General features: G+C 39.5%; 3 protein-coding genes across 6 annotated transcripts; 2 read left to right on the forward strand and 1 right to left on the reverse strand.

Annotated features, from left to right (window-relative positions):
* The first annotated feature begins 411 nt into the window (after positions 1 to 411).
* Positions 412 to 7,377, forward strand: DIO1 (iodothyronine deiodinase 1). The gene is made up of 4 exons (XM_083510158.1): positions 412 to 877; positions 2,766 to 2,909; positions 3,770 to 3,969; positions 5,113 to 7,377. The coding sequence occupies exons 1-4, from the start codon at positions 427 to 429 to the stop codon at positions 5,176 to 5,178; spliced, it is 861 nt and encodes a 286-aa protein (XP_083366284.1). The 5' UTR covers positions 412 to 426; the 3' UTR covers positions 5,179 to 7,377.
* Positions 7,378 to 7,955: 578 nt separating this feature from the next.
* Positions 7,956 to 12,190, reverse strand: IFT25 (intraflagellar transport 25). The gene is made up of 5 exons (XM_083510172.1): positions 12,049 to 12,190; positions 11,026 to 11,132; positions 10,089 to 10,157; positions 9,293 to 9,336; positions 7,956 to 8,161 (listed from the first exon to the last, which is right to left on the reverse strand). The coding sequence occupies exons 1-5, from the start codon at positions 12,144 to 12,146 to the stop codon at positions 8,042 to 8,044; spliced, it is 438 nt and encodes a 145-aa protein (XP_083366298.1). The 5' UTR covers positions 12,147 to 12,190; the 3' UTR covers positions 7,956 to 8,041.
* Positions 12,191 to 12,300: 110 nt separating this feature from the next.
* On the forward strand, positions 12,301 to 20,008 carry LRRC42 (leucine rich repeat containing 42). Of its 4 annotated transcripts, none has more exons than XM_083510117.1 (8): positions 12,301 to 12,437; positions 14,360 to 14,838; positions 16,015 to 16,146; positions 16,437 to 16,555; positions 17,930 to 18,018; positions 18,202 to 18,315; positions 18,778 to 18,862; positions 19,740 to 20,008. In XM_083510117.1, the coding sequence occupies exons 2-8, from the start codon at positions 14,375 to 14,377 to the stop codon at positions 19,964 to 19,966; spliced, it is 1,230 nt and encodes a 409-aa protein (XP_083366243.1). In that variant the 5' UTR covers positions 12,301 to 12,437; positions 14,360 to 14,374; the 3' UTR covers positions 19,967 to 20,008. The 4 variants fall into 4 exon arrangements, with proteins under 4 accessions (XP_083366243.1, XP_083366246.1, XP_083366244.1 ...); XM_083510120.1 differs by lacking the exon at positions 12,301 to 12,437 and adding an exon at positions 12,487 to 12,628; XM_083510118.1 differs by lacking the exon at positions 12,301 to 12,437 and adding an exon at positions 13,242 to 13,388.
* Positions 20,009 to 20,168: the final 160 nt, after the last annotated feature.

Below are 20,168 nucleotides of genomic sequence, written 5' to 3' on the forward strand. Positions count from 1 at the left end.
TTTTACTGTACAGTATATGTGAAATGGGAACTACAGTGGCTGTTGTGAGAGCAAGTGCAGCAGTACATGCACAATACAAATAACAATAGGATATTAAAGGGAGATGGGAATTATCCATACAGCTGATATGCCCAAGGGCCACACTTACTTTTTTAAAGAAGTCAAGTGGTGGTGGTGGGGGTCAGGAATTCTGATTAAAAAAACAAACAAAAAAATTCATTCCTGTTCATATTCCTCAGTTCAAACAAATTAAATAATTCTAAAATGTGATCCTGGTTCTGAATCCTCCAGCAGTAATAATTGGTGCACCGAATACTATTGGAACAAGTACAAACCCTACAGCACAGCAGAAGGGATACACCCTTGATTCCTGGAAACTGCAAATTATTTATTCTGATTAACATTTCATTTACCGTAACCTTTAGAATGGCAGTTGGTGAGCCAATAGCAGAAGTCTTGCATATGCATGTTCAAAAGCTAAGCTATTTCATCTACTTTCCCTCTCTCTCAACTTTGCACAACACAGCAGTCTCTCATTCTGGCAAGATGTTCAAAATCAGGACATTGGTGCAAAAGTTCTGGATTCTCTTTGAAGTGTGCTTCTTTACGGCTGTTGGTAAAATCTGCTTGATCTTATTCCCAGCTACCGCAAAGAGATATATTTTGAAACAAGGGGGAAAGAGCAGCATGGCAAGAAACCCCAATTTCGACTATGAAAACTGGGGTCCAACTTTCTTCAGTTTCCAGTACTTACTCTTCGTCTTGAAAGTCAGATGGCAAAGGCTAGAAGACGAAGTGTCTCAAGGCTGTCCTGCTCCTAACACCCCTCTAGTAGATTTTAGAGGGGAAATACGTCACATACTGGACTTCATGCATGGTAAGTTGAATATTTTTAAAGGTCTCCTGGTATTTGTTAACACAAGCTGCCATTGGGAAACTTATTTCAAAACATGGTTTCTGATTCTGTACTATTAGCTTATCGTGAACCATGGTTTGACAATTTAGACAACACATTAAACAATAATTAAGTGGGTGGGTGTGCAGCCTGAATTGAGCCAGAACATATTTAGAAAATTGGGGAAGGTTACAAAAGGCACAACATCTCAGGCCAGATATAATTATCTGGAATTAACTGTGAACAAATTGGGTGGTGAAATGGCAAGGTCTGTATTTCATGTGCATATTAATGACTTGAGAAGAACTCCAGTAAGTAAGCAGCAGATCTCAGACTCTCTTCTCCCTGGTCAGATCCAGACCATACATTCAAAGCACATAACTTCCCTCAAAGAATTATGGGGACTGGTAAGGGTATAAGGAATTGAAGTTCTGGCAAGAGGGAGGAGAGAAAATGACAGTTTCCGGTAACCATGTGCTTTGAAAATGCATTGAATTTGTTTTAAGTACATGATGTGGGTTTAGAAAAGAGACAGTTGCTCCATGTTGCCCAAATGTACTGTCAGGACAAAGAACAAACACACTTTGCTCTCTCTTACAACATACTCTTCAATCATTAAGCTGCACTTTCTAATAAGTAACTGCACTGTCTTTAAAATGCACAGAAAAGTCAAAGCATGCATATGCGCATTCTCAAAACTTACACTGTATGGTCTGTGCATTCTTGGTTGTTGAGTATGACTGAGGCAAAATGTGTTTTGGAATAAGAACCAAAGAAAGATATTTCATAGACTGTCATGAAAGGGTGATACTGTTATGTACACTGGTACCTCAGGTTAAGTATTTAATTCGTTCTGGAGATCTGTTCTTAACCTGAAACTATTCTTAACCTGAAGCACCACTTTAGCCTATGGGGCCTCCCACTGCTGCCGCGCCTCCAGAGCACAATTTCTGTTCTCATCCTGAAGCAAAGTTCTATTTCTGGGTTAGCGGAGTCTGTAACCTGAAGCGTATGTAACCCGAGGTACCACTGTACTGAAGTTCTCACCCTGAGCCAGCAGGGGGATACTGTAGATAGTTTTCACTCAGGTCCACATATGCAAATAAGGAATTGAAAGTGACGTTCAGTGATTGGATAGTTACAGAAAGTTGTTACTGTTGCATTGTAGTGGAGCTCTATATAAGCAAGATGGCTGAACCCTTCAGTTCTGGCCTGGCCTGTGAATAAACAAGAGCTGTTTGAAGAATCTCTGTGTCGTCTGATATGTTCACCCACAACTTAACAGATACCATGAAGATCATAATGGCTAGCTCAGTCAGTAGAGCATGAGACGCTTAATCTCAGGGTCATGGGTTCAAGCCTCACATTGGTGAAAAGATTCCTGCATTTCTGGGGTTGGACTAGATGACCCTTGTGGTCCTTTCCAACTCTTCAGTTATAGGATTCTATGAGGTTGTAGGTGGCCCATTTGAGTTGCAGGATAAATGGAAGCCCCCTTAGCATACTGAAAAGTGTATGTGTGGAATCCGGCATAGAGCTAAGGCAATTGTTCCATCCCCTTCTCCTCCCCCTCTCCCATTAAATGCATTCTATGGGTTTCCCTAACCCAATGGAACAGATTTGAGGAGGGTGCAGGGTGTGCACAGAGGAGCAGAGGAAGTCCCATTGTGCAAGCAGAAATCCTTGCTGTAATGGGATACATTAGTAGAATGCCATCCTGCTTGTCTCCCAAGGTTTGCGTTCCCATAGGATCAAATATTAGATGTCCTGCGTACAAGGAATGTGGAAGAATTCTTGACTGGTACTTTTTAAGGAAAACACTATAATTCTAGTTTCATTACACTTTGAAGACTGCTTATGTCTGTTGCAGAAACGAGGCCTTTGGTCTTGGCATTTGGAAGCTGCACCTGACCTTCATTTATGTTCAAATTTGGCAAATTCAAGAAGCTCATCGAAGACTTCAGATTTGCAGCAGATTTCCTTATAATCTACATTGAAGAAGCTCATGCCTCAGGTAAAGTAAGATTACTATGGGTAATTTTTACACACATTCACACATCCCTCTCTATCCTCTATCCAGTCAAGCAAAAACACTCAAGGAGGGTACAAATCAGGGCTGGTGAGGAGCATGGCTGAGGAGGGCGTATCACTTGGGGATAGTTTTAAGGGTAAGATAGAGAGACCTGGAAGGCCACATTTGCCATCACCCCTGGGCCTCAGGTGCCCCATTACTGTCATAGCACATAGACAGTAACTAAACTACTATAGCATATTTTAAATTCAGGAACAGGGAACAAGTGATCCTCCAGATGTTGTTGGATTCCTACTCCCATCAGCCATAGCCAGCCATGGTCAATGGTCAGGGATGATGGGAGTTGTAGTCCAACAATATCTGGAAGGTCACAGATTCCCCATATCTGTTTTAATTGTTAATTTCTTAAAAGGGATGAGAAGATGCAAGAAAGTGTTTGTATGCCTCTAAATATGTTAACCTTTTGGTCTCAGTATTGAAAATCAAAACAAATGCTTCAAAACTAGGGTGTTTGGTTAGCCACATCAATTTTAAAAATGAGGACTTAAATACTTTTGGTGGTATTCAACTAAGTTTCACTGAGAATGCACCCACTGAAATTAATAAACATGGCAAAGTTAGGTTCAATAATTTTAATAGATCTACTCTGAAGAAAACTTAAGTTGAATACCACCTTTTGCCAAGTTTGCCTCATTTATAAATCAGTAAAAACTGGATTAAAATATAAATTTTATTATCCAACTTAATACTCCGACATACAATTCTACAATTCTGAAGGATATTAATAAATGTTGCTATGTCTAGATGCTATATGATTTGCCTAATCATGCTGTTTGCTTTAGATGGGTGGGCTTTTAAGAACAATATTGCAATTAAAAGTCATCAAACCCTCCAAGATCGTATCCAGGCTGCACAGATCCTACTGAAAGAGAATCCCTCATGTCCAGTGGTTGTAGACACAATGGAGAACCTAAGCAGTTCCAAGTATGCAGCTCTACCAGAAAGGCTTTATGTCCTTCAAAAAGGAAATATTATCTACAAGGTAATAAAAATGTTATTAGTTTGGTAGGACCCTTGCAATCAGCACAGCATGTATCACAACATGATAGTTGGTCTGGGTAGCCTGAGTGCCTTAGATCATATTAAGAAAAAGTATGGAATAATCCCTACCCTTGTATCAGTCAGCCAAGAACCTTCTCATGAAAGTGGAGACTACGTCCACTGCATTGTCTTCTTTTAGAGTTAACTTGGAATCCGCCTTGACTTAGCAGGCCTCCTGAATTTACCAATCTGTTTCTAAATGTCATTAACTTTACCAAGATTTGATCCTATGAGAACTGCAACTTGAATCGCCTTAAAGAGAAAGAGATACAGTAGTCTACTGCAGGGGTAACCAGAGTAGTGCCTTCAAGAAAAGACTCCAGAAGTTTTACTCCAGCAGTTTTAGTCCAACAATAAAATCTGAAGGGCACTCTGTTAGCTACCCTGGCAACTACACTGTGTTTCTCTCGTGCTTGTATAGTTGCAAAATATGCATTACGTGTAAATATGTGCAGGAAAATATGTGAAGGAAATCAGGTTTGGAGGGTTGCCATTCTGAGCTGAGCAGACTAGAGCTAAAGGGGTGTTTAACCCTCTTCCAGCTTAAGGTTTCTAAACCTAGTTCCTTTCCCTGTGGGATTCCATGTACTTGTTTGTAAGGATGAACAAGCACCTGGGACCTTGTGGGAGAAAAAGCAGTTTGGGAGTGACTTGAACCTGAAGGAAATGCAGGAGGGTGATGTGTCTGCTTATGTGTTCAGAGCAACAGCTGTCCAAGTCTGCTTTTCTTAACAAAAAAACACTGCATGCATTTATTTAGTTCCTTGAATTTATTTCTCACCCTTTCTCCCAGTGTAATCACTTGTGTAATTTTGCCCCTCATCTCACAGGAGATGGAAAACAATAACTTAGTTGGGAGATACAGTATTTGTATAATTGCAAACCATTTTGAATTCTATTTTTGACATCTAATTGTTAAATAATTGGCTGATGCCAAATATTGTCTCACTAAATGAAGTGAAGATGAGGAATATCTTTTCATGAAGATGAGGAATATCCAAAATTAATTGCATCACTTTTGTACAACCTGCATCCTCCTCCCTAGAAATTGCTCAGAGACATAATGGTATTTCTTCTTTTACAGGGTGGAGTGGGACCCTGGAATTATCACCCAGAAGAAGTACGTGAAGTCTTGGAAAAACTGCTTTAGAACTATAAAACAGGCCTAATAACAATCTCATATGTGAACAATACAGTAACATCATAGTCTGTTGATTAAAGGTTACATACAACCCATGAAGTCATCCCACTAGTGCATGGACATCTGCCTTGCAGCTGCTTCCTCTGCTAGAACGGACTATTTCTTCAGGAGATCAGATTATCTTTCTCAGTCAAAACAGAGCAGTGGTATGGGTAGCATGTCTAACGTTTGTAATGTTTATTCAAGGAGGTTATAGAAAATTTCTGAGATATTGTAATGGTTTTTTAGTCTTGTTTCTATTAATATTTGTTTATGATGGTCATAGCTTAAAACAAGGGGCTGTGACTTGATTTACAAAAAAATAATATTAACAGAAACAATATACTAAATTATTATGATCAATCTGTCTCATACCATCTTTACAGGCTTGTTGTTTTTAAGTGTCATCGTTTGATATTGTCGTTGTCAAAAGGAGCAAAGGAGAAACACCAACTACAGAATGCTGGATGGTGGTGGTTGCATTGGTGAAAGACGGAGGCTTATTCCATAACAGATCACTTTAAGTTCTCTGTTTTCTAATGCTGTATTGGATAGATAATATGCAGGAGAGATTTTGATGCCAGAAGATTCCTGAATATTCATCCAACTCAGACCATTGCTAGAACAAATGCCTTGGAAGGAATACTGTAATTTTAGGTGGATCTGTCCAGCTAGCAATGTTAGTGTACATGTTAGTTGCTAGTGTACAATTATAGCACACTATTTGTTGTTGTTGGTGGGACACGGGTGGCGCTGTGGGTTAAATCACAGAGCCTAGGACTTGCCGATCATAAGGTCGGCGGTTCGAATCCCTGCAATGGAGTGAGCGCCCGTTGCTCGGTCACAGCTCCTGCCAACCTAGCAGTTCAAAAGCATGTCAAAGTGCAAGTAGATAAATTTGTTGTTGTTAACACTACCTATGAATCTGTCTTCTTAAGATATTCTAAGCATTCCCAAGTATACAAATGTACCTGTTGCAATTATTTTACATTTGGCTTAAAAAAGGAAACTGGGAACCCCATGCCATATAGCATGCTTGGTTGAACATGCTGCCTTACCCTGATAGCACCTGGACTCCAACAATATGTCGAGGGCTACAGGTTCTCCACCCTTGCCATAATTACCAAAATACGCTTGAAATCTCCCGTTTCAAAAGCAGTATGGCATGTGAAGTGAAAAGCTACTCTTCGAGAAACTGCAAGCTCAAAGGCCCTTTGTGTATCTGAGACTAGTCATATGGTCCTTTTGATCCTAAATATTGCTTATCTGGGTCTTGCTTGGCCTACATGTGCATCACACCCAACCATGACGATATGTTCTGTGCATACAGTAGAACAGCCATGATGGAGTAAAATGGACATTGTACCATGTCTGGCTCTTTCCTATGAAAGCTGCTTGAATCTGAGTGCACATTTTTGCTGTTTTCAATCAAGGCTTCCAGTGACTTGGCATTCTGCAGAGTGGCAGAAAAGCAACCACATCACCTAAACAAAGTGAGAGCCTAACACGTTTTGGCAAACTGATGCTGGTAGTGTGTCAAAGTTCCCTTCATGAAGAACCACTTGTACAACAGGGTCCCGTTTGTTCATCTTTCTTCCTTCTCCCATATGGATTATGGTAATACATAGTCCATGTTTATGGGAGTCTGTCCATACAAACAGTAAAACTGAAAGAAAAAAAATTAATGGAAAGATCCAGCCCCATAGTCCCTTTGCTGATTGATATAAAAGGCATGCTCAGTTCTTCTACATCTTTTATTTGGGGAGGGGAAGGTTGCACGGTTTATGGTTTTATCCTTTCCTGCTGCTTTCCACCTTGCTTCACAGTCTGGTCTACAGGATCAGGTCTACTGCTGTTTGTTTGGGAACTATGAATTTCATTGCTCTAATATGCTAGGAACGTAGAATTATTTACAACAGATTGATTGGAGAGAGATAGCTATTATGTTATTCACTTGGATTGATTGCTTTGTCAGTGCATGCCATTTGTTAATCAATATGCAAATCATATCCAATGCCTAAATATTTAATCATATGTTGTATTCATTACTATATATTCTATTTTCTGTATGCATTCTGTATCATTTATAATTCTATTTCACATCATCTCCAATTTTTCATCTCTATTATTGTTTATATATCAAATAAACCAAGTAATTAGTTTCAGTTACGTTCAGCAGTTTGTGGTTTTTCTTGGGTGTTTGTAATTTATTCCCTGTCCCTCTGGGTTGCTATCCTGAGCAAAATCAAACCTTGACTGGGATCCAATGGATGTAAGTGCATTGGCCAGGGTTTGGCATGGTGTGCTCGGATGTTGATTTGATCTTTCTGTCAAGAAGCTTGAACTTCACATACTCATAAAAGGGGATATCAAAACTGTCAGGGATACCTCTGAAACAGATAGCTAAACATTTTTACACAAGTGGTTCACTCCACTTTGAATGCTCTGACAGTACTGTAAAATTTCTTTGCGTCAGAGGACCTCTTGATGCATAACAGTGGCTAACACTCCAGCACTGAAGTGGCCAAAATGCAGGGAATATTTCAAATAGTCTCAGATTAATGGAGGTTGTCAGGAATGTCTCTCAAATGGGGTCAGGACATGAGTGAATAGGAGCTCTCCATTTATAAACTTAGATTAAGGAAGTGGTGGCTTCTAGTGGAATAGAGGTATCATATTTACTACATAGTTTAACAGAATTTACCAACAACAAAAAAGTCTGTGACAAAGATATACAAAAGACACAGTTTAGAAAACATACTTTAATGCTTGGATTATATAATCTATAATACAAATATCAGTACAATATTTATACAGTTGTGATTGCAGCACATTAAGTTTGGTTTTCACTATCTTGTGTTATTCCTTCTGCTATCACCCTATGAACTGACACAAAAGCATCAAAGCCAGACAAAATAATGAATCGCAAGTATGTCGCTTGGATCTCAGGAAACTGCCAAAAAGAAATAAGAATAAGAATAACAACATCAATAGTTATAGAACTATGGGCACAATTCAGTGCAAGTGAAGCATTTTTCAATGGCAATAATTTCAATGTGAGAGATTTAAGAGCTTTTTTAATTTACAAAAACTGAAATCAATATGACTTGAAATGGCTTAGTTTTAAATGAAATGTATTCTGTAATTGTTTGATACTCAGCATGGGAATACTTAGTTAATTGAAAAATAAACCATTGTATGCTAGAAAGAATCCGAATCTAAATCTTGCTATACTAAAGACGTAGTATAAAACTCCCCAAATTACAATCAGGTTACAGGAGTGAGCTGATGACAGGTATGGTCAAGATCAGGCTACTAAGTAAATTTCAAATTGATTTTTTAAAATTTGATCTGAATCAGCGTTCCTCTATATTGCTGCTTTTTGCTTAATATTTAAGAGGCTTAGGAATTTAGCAAACTATGATGATAGAAGTTGTATCATGAGAAATTACTACACATTTAGTCAAAATAAAAAAAATTCCTTCCAGTAGCACCTTAAAGACCAACTAAGTTAGTTCTTGGTATGAGCTTTCGTGTGCATGCACACTTCTTCAGATACGGCTACCTATCTACTACACATTTAGTGTTAACATATAGCTATAGATGTAATTATGACTATTCCTTTTCACACATATACACATATAATACAGTTAATGTAAAAAATGATGAATATTGACAATCCTGCACATTACAGGGGGTGCAATCCTAAATACATTTACTGATGTGTAAGCTCCATTGAGCTTAATGGGACTTACTTCTTGGCAAACATGCTTAGGATTGCACTGCAAATGTGCAAAAATACATAAACCAGTCAATGTTCATAATCCCTAATGGTAACTGTCATCACTCAAAAGTATAAAGTACTTTGGTTCACATATGAGACTGTCAAAGGCCTCTATGTTTTAGCAGTTAACCGTAACATAGGCATATATATATATATATTAGTAGGAACATGAAAACATTGCTTCAGATTTTATCAAGCTCCTACTAATGTCTACATTACCTTGCTAACTAAAGATTTCCCCACAAATTCATTATACACTTTTTGCATACACTGCATTAATGCTAGATGGCATATACTTACCGAAAATTCTTCTGTTTGAAGTTCTCCTTCTTTATGTTGCAGCTCTGAACATAAAACAAACAAGCAGCACCTTAATATGTAACATGGTGCTTGGATTCTGGATCTGAAAATTCACTGGAGCGTAAAAACTGATAATCCTAGTAAACTCCAATAAAGTTAGCACACTCCGTAGATCGTATGTCACAAGCTTCATTAGGGCCACAATGTAATCCACTTAAAAATTAGTAACTTCTCCCATAATAATCTACCCAAGGTTATCAAAGACCCTTCAAAATAAACTATATTTTCACTGCTATATTATTTTTAAAAAATACTCTTAGACCAATTGCAGACATAGACAAAGGAAACATTTAATAGCTTCCCAGAAAAATATTGTCATGGAAGGTAAGAAATTACCATCTGGGTTCCAAATAGTAACAGATATTTATAGATCACTTTTGCTAAGTGCTCCAAGCACTTCATATACAATATCTGAATAATCATAGCAACCAACAACCCTATAAGATGGGGTAATATAAAACGCATTAATTGTTCAATGAATGGAACAAAACAAATTATAAGCAGGCAACAGCAACAAGTCAGCATCTGGAAGTTGTGGAGAACCAGCCATTGGTTCCTTAGATATCACAGAAGTGTGCTTTGATCCTAGTCCTGCTTCGTATACGCAAACTTATTCCAAATGAGTTCAATAGGACTTCCTTCTAATAAGAGATATAGGATTGCAGCCTTAACTGATTTGTACATCAAATTGCAATCATCCACCTAATTAGAACTCTTACATCAAGTAAAGAATTACCTTTTTCAATGCATTCTTCAAAATCAACTGGATCTTTAGACACGCTTTTTTCAATCCGTAATGTCTGCACTAAGGACAGTGTTAAGAAAAGAAATTCTCAGTTAAGGCTACCTAGTTTCACACAAAATTCATCAACAAAGTAGTACTTAGCCTTTACATTAGAATATTAATGTTCAATCATGCCTAAGATTTCATTAATTATGACAATTCACAGATAGTATCAGATACAGAACTGTTAAAAGACACAGAAAATCTAGGCTCAGTTGCATTCGGGAAGCATCCTTGTGATCAGTTGAATCCCCTCTGCATGTGAAAAAACCCCACAAGTGGTTGTACTTTATCCATTGTACCTTCATACACAAACTAGCACCCACATTCACACAGTTTTCTACACAGCTGCTCTAACCTATATAGAACCACAAGCGCAGAACCCTACACAAAACCTCACTGATCAGTGTTCCTCAGCTTTGCTAGTTGTGCGGGCCCCTGCTAGTTGCCAAATGTGCAGGTGGATAGGGCTGCTGTGAGAACCAATTTCCCACTCCCCACGCCCCCCAAAAATGGGTGGAGAGGTGGAGAGCTGCCTTCTGGCAGTAACCTCTGGAAGGCACTCAAAAAGGGCCTTCAAATGGTGGGCTGGGGCAGGGCTAAATCAGCCATAAATATTATGGATACCAAGCCAGAATCATTGATGTCATGCAACAGCACTGGGACCTGGAGCTGGCACAGTGATCTAGTCCAATTTGGGCCTGATCATCTGCCTCTCCCCACCATCCGCTATGGCCACAAGAAGCAGGAATACAGATCCACTGCTACACAAAAGCCCACCAGCAGGAGAGAGGGCTTGGATTGTGCCCTAAAGCAAAAATAACACATATTTTTGCAGGAAAAGATGCTAATTCAGAAATGAAAACCTAGCTGTATAACATCAACTTACCACAATAACACTGGATTGTGAGTTTGCTAATGGTTACACATTTATGAAAACAAATAATAAATTCCTGTGGAAACATCCCAGTTGTTGTCCAAAAGGTTTCAGATTTTCTGTTAAGAGAGAGTGAAATAACCTGTATGAATGCAAAATGTTAGAAATATATTGTAGATATATCTGTAACAGAGAAATTTTATTCAATTTACAATAATAAAGACATCCAACATTCCAATACCAATGTTGCATTTTAACATAGTAAACGTTAGCATTAACTGTATTACTGTTTTCACCATATATTTGGAATTCTTCCATGATATTCTATGGAAGGTCCCTAAACAGCGATATCAAGGACCTTAAATGATAGAGGGGGGAATCATATTATATTTTACATGGTACCAGAACAGGATTATAGATATGTTACACTTTTTGAGACAAGGTACAACTTAATATGAAATGTTTTTATATGTCATAATGACAAGCTAAATATATCTGCCATTGAAATAACATTCATTGTACCCAATCGGGCTTACTATTGAGTAGACACATGGCTTTTCAAAAGGTACACTTCTGACCTTATCTTCATTAAACCTTAGAGTTCAAATCCATCACAGTAGAAAAATAATTTAGATTTACCCGTTAATAAATTAAACAAAAAATCCAACCTTCAAATGACCCCCAGCTAAGGGCTGATATTTTCTTACAAGTGAAAAATTCCTTCGGCCTATATTATACAGTATGGCAGCCTATTACAACTATACTGTGCCTTAGGTTATTTGAATGTGTGACACAAATGCTACAAAGAGTGCTTTTTTCCAGGGGGGGACACAGGGGTACGCATACCCCTAAACATTTTGTGAATCTAAGTTTGGCCTCATTGAGGGGCAGTATTTCAATATGAGTAGGAAAATGAGAGTACCCCTATATATACCAAAAAGTGAACTTTAGTCCACGAAAGCTCATGATATATAATAGCAATATTCAGGCGCTACAAGGAAAGAGCCTGCTACTTCATCAGGATCAAGATCTTACCCATCCGTGATATTTTCTGGCGGGTATTTTTCATCACTTGATGTTGCTTGAATCACATCGGTTCCTTCGGAGCTAAGGCAGTAGTCCGTGAATTTCATGTTTTCTCCACCCTCGGGAAGAGTCGCTTCCTAAAAGGCCTCTTGCATCTACGGAGAAACGTTGCCCGGTTGCCTAGCAGCCCATCCCGACTCGAAGGGAAAACCCAGGAAGAGGCGTGACTAGCCATTTCTACCTCTGCTGCTTCCTGGTTGCTTTTGGCGCCATGTTTTCTCTCGTCTCCGGGGCAAAACGGATGAGTGATCCTAGGAAATAACGGAGAAATCCCTACCTAGGAGGCCGAAACGGCGGCGGCAGCAGCTGCTGCAACGAGCCCCCCGGCCCCTCAAAAGGTACATAGGCAAATAATGGTGGAGCACGTGTTTTCTCTGACTCGGGGGACAGCTCTCGTGGAAAATGCGACCCCCCTCCACCCCCACCAGAGAGGCATCTGAAAATTGTATGCTACAAATGCAGGCAACAGTTCGAAGTTGTTGGTTTGGATCCAGACGAACAACGCAGTCCTAATGGTGCCTATGCAGCAGTAAGTCCTAGGGAATCCAATGGGCTTTGCTCCCCAATTAAGTTGGTTTAGGATTGCACCCATTCCTTGCTTTGAAATCAGGGTCTAAAGTTAGCCGCGACGACTAACTGAAGCCCCACAGATTTCAGCGAAGGCTGCACTCCTAGGCACCCTTACCTGCTGAGAGCAAATCCAGGGTACGTCCATTGCTGCAGTAAGTCCCGCTGAGTTCATCGAGGCTTTACTTCTAAGTCGTGCATACATAAGAAGATTGCGCTGCTAAGAGGGACTCTCGTCGTCTGAATCCTACCATTATCCCTGTATTGCAACTTGCAGACGTAGGGCTGTGACAGCGGCATATCACACACACACCTCCCAGTCACAAACCTGAACTGACTTGAGTGTGCAGCCAAACCAGCTCAAGTTAAATTCGCCAGCCCTTTCTCAAAGCCTCCCCTCGTGCAGCTTTCGTGCAATAGCACCGAGCTTTTTACCTCTCTAACTCTGCAATCCTATGCATATGTCTGCTTAGGTGTGAGCCCCCCCCCGACCTCAGTGGCCTTAATGCAAGGTAAGGTAGGATTGCAGCCCGACCATACAAAATAATAGGAGACGAGACCCAAAATCACGCAGCAAATGAGAGCGTGTGACTCTCGTCTTCCTTCCTATATTTGTGGTCTTCGGGCGCGTTGCTTCCGAGGCTCCTTCGGGCTCTGCGCCTGCATTCAGGGGAAGCCGCGCAGGTGTTGCCTCGTCGCCGAAAGCCCTCGAGGCTCCCAAGGTGCATATTGCCCGCTAGCCTGGAGGACTGAGGCCCCAGTGGCGCAGATTTTCCCCCTCCCCACCTCGGTAGTTTGTCTATGGTCGCGAAACGGTCTGCGCGTTATGCAGCACGAGTTTGCGAAGTGGAGTTGTGGGCATTCTGCATTCAGACGTGCAGGACGAGACGGGGAAGTCTCTTGTCACGTATTTGAATGGCCCCCTCCCCCAAAACAAAAACTCGTCGCGTTTAATAGAGCTGGGAGAAAGGATTTAGCGCCCTCTACCCAGTTAACTGAAGTGCAGGGAGCTTTTTAACTTAGAAGAATATATAAAAATATTGCCTCACCCTTGCACACACACAGTAGGGCGTTTTGGTGGGTGTGTTGTTGTTAGTTTTTAAATGTTTTGATTTTGTTTTTACTTGTGCTGTTTTGTTACTTTGCCGTTTGTGGCCTTGGGCTCCTTTGATGGGGATGGTAGGATAAAAATACATTATCCAGAATGTTTGGAAGGCATTCTTAGGGCATAATGTGGGTAGTAGAGATCCTGCTAGTGATTATGGGTGTGACTCCCTCAAGCTCAAAATTTGTTGGATTGTAGCCTTTAGAGGCTAGGGGTGGTGATTGATTTCATTCTCTGCTCAGTCATAGATACAATCCTGTCTCTATTTTGGAGGATGCAACTCAAAATTCTGTGCAACCAAGGAGTGAGGAAAGAATGCCCGGCCACTTTGAAGCAACGGCCTTTTCATCTCTTCCTATATATTTTTTTTCAAAGGAAGAGAATTCTGTCTCAAAGTATCCACTATGCCTAACCATATCAGCCACTGAGAACTTGTTTTTTGTTTGTTTGTTTGCTTGTTGTTTTGTTTTAAAAAGTGTAAACTCTAGTACATTTGTGGCACTATAGAAATCATACACGTAGACATTTCCCAGATTAAATCCCTTTTTGTTTTGTTTTATGCTTTACCTTGTTTGTTTCCTCTCTCAGAAACTTTAAAGAGGAATGTCATGCTATCTCTATGCGGAAAACTTTCCAGATAGAGGATCTGTCTACGTTCGGGAAAATGGACAGCTATATAAGGCAAATCAAGCATCAGGAGGAGTAAACAACAGTGATCCAAAGCCAAGGCCTTCAAGACTCTTTTCCAAAGGATTTTCTGTTGAGCTCTGTGTGAATAGGGAAAATGACAATGGAAGGACAGATCACTTCATCTTCACTTACACAAAGAAGGGAAGTCTTCGCTATTCTGCCAAATCTCTCTTCAGCCTCGTTCTGAGTTACATTGCTGACAACATTAATCATGTTGATTCACTGGTTGACTTTCCAGAACAGATAGCCGAAAAGCTTTTCTATGCAGCAGATGCTAGACAGAAATTTACAGAACCAAGAACAGGACTCTGTGCTTTGCAAAAATTTATTGATGCTTATGGAAGTTTAGTGCTTCAGACTCTATGCTTGAAAAATGGGTAAGCATGCATAACTTGTTCATAGTAGCACATCTGCACCCCCATTAAAGGAGTCCTCAATAAAGTAGCAAATCACACTGCCTAGAGCTAAATTAAAAGGATACAAAGTGAATAAGGTAGAATACTGTTGTGTGGTCTGTTCTGGCTGTTCCTAGTGCTTCATAGCATTTGAATCCAAATGCATCCAACTAAAAACTTTATTTTATCTTTTTTATTGTTTTGGCAGCTTTACTTTTTTCTGTGTGGAGTAATGGAGTAATAGCATTGCTTTACACCTTACAAATAAGATTCGGTATTGGCCTTTAAATGTAAACCCTTTTATCTTTCCTAAGTGCAATTAGTTGAAAATAAGCTTTCTTGAACATTGCTTCCAAACAACTAAATTTATGCTCAGTGTGGTTCTTCACAGCAAATCTGTGAAGCAAATTCAGCAAATTCAGTGTGGTACTCTTCACAGCAAATCTAGGAATGAATACTGGCTTCTTCTTCTTCTTCATAGTCTTATCTGCACCAAATATATTTTTCCTAGAAGAGATGCTCTTTTACAAGTTTCTGTTATATATATGGCTTACTAGGACTGTTATTGTTTCTCGTATCGGGCTTTCTCATAGCTGATTATTTAGCACAGGGGCCGGGAACCTTAGGCTTGGGGGCCAAATGCCCTCTTCCTGTCTGGCCTCTCCCCAGATCACCTCCCTCACCAGTTCTGCTTTGCACTCCCCTCAGATATTTTTTGCTTGAGTGGAATGTGTCCCTGAATTCTGATGATGTTTCTTGCTTGCTTGGATGGGGGATAGAAAGGGATGTGTGAGCATGTGTAGAAGCTAGCCTACTGGTACAAAGGCTAAATCCATACTGGGGGCTCTGCCCAGTTTTCCCTCTGGCCCACCCATTCTTAGGAGGCTGCCTGTGAGGAATTGTATCTGTTGGTGCTGATAAAGGTTCCTCACTCCAGGTCTACTGTAGAATAGAGCATAATCAGAAACAGAATATTGGATCAGGGCATTGAGGAGATTCTTGGTTGCTTTGTAAAATACATATATATCTCAACTGGACTAAACTAATCTCATAGGCGTTTCCCCCATTGACAGAGTTGGTTGGTGGTGCTAAATCTATGGGAATGAAAGAAACTGGACGAGGGTGCAGAATCTTACAGTTGTGTTTGCTCTTTTACAGTTACCTAGTTATTTCTGAAAAACTTGAAGAAATTAAATCTTTCCGGGATCTGACATGCTTGGATTTGTCCTTCTGTAAACTTGGAGATGAGCATGAGCTGCTAGACCATATCACCAACAGGACACTATCTAGGTACCAGTTTGCTGCAGAGGAAGTGAACATTTGGTTTGTTGTTGAAAGAACTCTGGCAATATAAATCAGTCTTAAATGCAGAAAGTCTGAAACTCAGCAAATTTTACTCATTGTATATCTCACAGCTGGCTTAGTTTTAGAACTTTCCATTTGGCTTTGCAAAACTCCCGTCTACTTACCAAGAGCTTCTGAGGGTTTTTGGTTTTTTTAAAGAAAGAAAATAAAACAGTATGTAAATTTTATTAAATAAATAAATAAGTGTGTAATTGTAGCTTTTACATTTACCTTAGTTTAACTCGGCTTTTCCTGAAAGATAACTGCTTGTCAGATGCTGGTCTTCGCAAAATGACAGCGCCTGTCCGAGTGATGAAAAGGGGCCTTGAAAATCTCTCAGTATTGGATTTGTCTTGTAAGTATAGCTTCAGGTTTGGAAACAGGGTATATGCATTGTAATCCAGCATTCATCCTTGCCAGTATCAGAAGAATTTAATAAATAAAAATTAATCACTATTGAGTACCCATTACAAGAGAGAGATAGAAACCAGAATAGCTGCTGTTCAATATTGTTGATTAAAACCGGCTGCTGTCCAGTTTACACAAGAGATGGTCAAAATGTGCTGTGTATTCTACAACAGAAATAGCCAATTTTCTGCTGCACAGTTTAATATGGAAACCATACATTTTAGTAGCTATTGTATGGGCTAATCCTAGATTTACATCATAGCAAATATCTGATATAGTTCCATGTCAGCTACCAGAACCCAGCCCTGGACTGGATATAGCTTTGAGCTACTTCTTTGATAAACCAATTGAAACAAAGGTAGTGATTGCATGTGAGGCTCTGTTAAGTAGAGATTAGAAAGGCTGAGCTGTATATGGCTGTGGAAGGGTTAGTTTGCATAGATTGCTTTGCACATCAAAAGGAGGCCCAAAGTAATTTAGAATAACAGAGTGCAAAATGCATAAATTCAACGAAACAATACAAAACATAAAACATTGAGTGTTCATTCAAAGAAAATGTAATTAGAACAGCACAAAATAACCACTCCCTTCATACAGGATCACCACCATTTGCCACCAAAGGCTTGGGGGCATAAAACCATTTTCACTTGACACCAGAAAGATGACAGTCGTCTTTTCTGCCAAGACTTTAGACACAATGAGTCTGTGGTTTGGGAGAGTTTGGGGTGCAAAGTTACTATATACTATCAGAACTTGGTTTTCATCCAAGTGTGCAGAACCCTATTACAGGTGCTGACCATTTTAGGCACATCCAATTGACGTGTGACCACCGATGTGTGGGTCCTTATGGACCTGAAAGAAGGCAGAATGGGGGCAGGGTGGAAAGGGGCAAGTTTATATGCGCTCCGCCGATGCTCATGGGAACCCGGAAAGGAACCCCAATGCGAAATGATTGCTGCCTGTATTACAAACTTAGGTATTGGATATCATTAACATTGACTTTCCATATTGACTTAACCATTAGTACCTATTTTATATTGTAGGCATTTATGTATTTCTTTATTTTCTTCCAGTCCCTGGGAACTAACAAACCATATCTAGATATTAAGGTAGAGCTGTGTTTACCAGAAAAAAACCAGTTAACTTTTTTCCACCCCTACTCATGTAAATTATATGCAGATTTATTCTGAATTACTGGGCCGTATCTATACTACAAACAGTCCTTTTGCTTAATCCGCTTTATCATTTATGCGCAACTTGAAACTATTTTGTAATAGTAGCTTAATTTTAGATTTAATACAATATTCTTGATTTTATATAGGTAATCCAGGAATCACCCGTTTGGGACTCAGGTATCTGCTTCCTTTCAAAAAGCTGAACTGTTTGGATCTTTCTGGAACTTGCCTCAAGGTGAACATATTTTTCTGCTCTGCTGAATATCTGGAACATTTTTAGCACAGAAATGAAATGCAACTCATGTTATATTTACTGCGGTTTCAAAGAAAAGTCAAAATTTTTTCTTTCTATAAAGTCAGACTTTGGTTGACAATTATTTCTTTAAGGGGATTTGCTTTGGTTTTTCTTTTTACCTAGGACACAAATGCTGTTGTTTGCTGGATCCAGACACAAATAGGTCTCGCTTATTCAGAGGTGCCCTTGAAAGAATTTGATCATAATAGCTGCAAAACAGAGGGATGGGCAGAGCAGGTAAGTCTTAATGTACCTTCTTGAACTATTTCTTGACTTCATTTAGCAAGCATCTTCATCTTCCTATGTGGTAAAAAGTGATTTTCCTGTGTGGTAAAAAGGGGGGATTTTCTAAATGACTCAGAACCTAGAGAATTACCTCTCTATCTCCCTATCTGCCTTCCTCTCATTAATACTCCATTAGTAGATTATGGCTTGTATACGCTTTTTAACAGAAATCTAGTTTTCCTTTTAAGACTGTGTGAGTTGTTATGCAAACTCCATATGGCTCAGTCAACTGTATATCACTCAGCACTGGGATGAATACTGTTGAATCACAGGGGAACTGCCATGCATTAACAAACAACACTTGAAAAACTGTAAACTCATATTCACACTGAATGTCAAGTTATAGTGGTGACCTATTAGCTTTGAATAAGTGTGCTGCCTACTGAAACTTTTTTGCAATTCTACTTTTCTCAGACCATCTTGCAATGGGAGCATGCAGTGCAAGAAGCAATTAAACCACAAGAAAGCCTGAAATCTCGAACTGCAGCTCAGCTTTTCTGTAAGCAACTTGCATGAAGATACAAATTTCTAAACTTGGATTAGAGCTAGAGTGCATTTTTGTAAACTGAGCTAAAGATGATTGAAGCACCGCTGGAAAACAGCGAATGCCAGTGGAGCTTTCCACAGAGTCACCCCTCATAGTAGCTCCAGGAACTGAAGAGGCAAGCTAGTTTTGAAACATGAGCAGTGGCTTGTGTCTTTGACATTAGGAGCTTATAGCTGCAGACAAAGAAAGTAGCATTATCGCCATGCTTCTCTGTGGTCAGAGCAAAGCGCTTAGACCTTAGCAATTAATTAGAAATAGGTTAGGAGAGAATTAAAAAGACAGCTGAAAATATCATTCAATTTGTAACATGTAATACTAGATCATTTAAGTATAAAGGCCTAGATTTTGTCATGCTAGTAACATGCAGCTACATTCAGAATTCCGTGTAACATTGCTTCTGCAAATGTGTTCCTTTGCATAGAAGCTGCAGGTAACCTCCGCCATCACCACATTTATGTTCTATTTTGATAAGAGAGGTCACAATAGCAATTCTTGAGAAACTTTGAACCCTTAAAATATTTTGACTACAGTCATACCTTGGTTTTCGAACAGCTTAGTTCTCAAACATTTTGGCTCCTGAAAGCCACAAACCCAGAAGGGACTGTTCCAGTTTACAAACTATTTTTGGAAGTAGCGCTTTGGTTTCTGAATGTTTTGGAAGTCGAATGGACTTCCAGAACGGATTCCGTTCGACTTCCAAGGTACGACTGTATTTGGAAACTGCCTCTAGGTTAACTCTTCTGTTAGTGCAACTGACCCAAACTGAACAGTGCAAAATTAAGCTATATTCAAAATTATGTGAAGTTACTTCATAAAATTTGTCTTGCAGATGGAAAAAGAGCCAGGACAGAAGAACCTCTTGAATTAGAGCCTTCTGAGAACCTGCAGTTCTACAGGCCAAGAGCAGAAATGTTAAATTTACCTGTACTAATAGGGAAGAGTGAAGAATTACAGAAGAAGAAAAAGAGAGCTTCAGCTGAGCACAAAGAACAGCGTTTTAAATCAAAGCAGCTGAGCTTTTCAGTGGCAGACTGGGACTTACTAAATTCCTACTGAGTATGACTTGCATGCAAATAAACACTTTTAAAAGAAAAAAAATGGCACAGCTGAATTTTCTGCTTTCTATCAAAACAGACAGTGGCCTCAAAAAAAAAAGCAGTGACTTTTCCGTTTCTGAATTAATCAGAGAAAACAACTGATGACCTTTCAACTAATGCCTAATGTGGGATAGATTAAATTTTGGTGAGCACCCTCCACT

This window comes from Podarcis liolepis (assembly GCF_965112155.1).
Source record: "Podarcis liolepis genome assembly, chromosome: 6".
Classification (NCBI taxonomy): Eukaryota; Metazoa; Chordata; class Lepidosauria; order Squamata; family Lacertidae; genus Podarcis; species Podarcis liolepis.

Excerpts from the sequence above, each read along its gene's own strand:
- IFT25 (XM_083510172.1), bottom strand. The coding sequence starts at position 12,146 with ATGAAATTCACGGACTACTGCCTTAGCTCCGAAGGAACCGATGTGATT. Across the intron at positions 10,158-11,025 it reads CACAATCCAGTGTTATTGTG|TGCAGACATTACGGATTGAA; the intron begins GTAAGTTGATGT and ends CACTGTCCTTAG. Across the intron at positions 8,162-9,292 it reads TTCAAACAGAAGAATTTTCG|TTTCCTGAGATCCAAGCGAC; the intron begins GTAAGTATATGC and ends TCTTTTTGGCAG.
- LRRC42 (XM_083510117.1), top strand. The coding sequence starts at position 14,375 with ATGTCATGCTATCTCTATGCGGAAAACTTTCCAGATAGAGGATCTGTC. Across the intron at positions 18,019-18,201 it reads TTTCTGGAACTTGCCTCAAG|GACACAAATGCTGTTGTTTG; the intron begins GTGAACATATTT and ends CTTTTTACCTAG. Across the intron at positions 18,863-19,739 it reads AACTGCAGCTCAGCTTTTCT|ATGGAAAAAGAGCCAGGACA; the intron begins GTAAGCAACTTG and ends TTTGTCTTGCAG.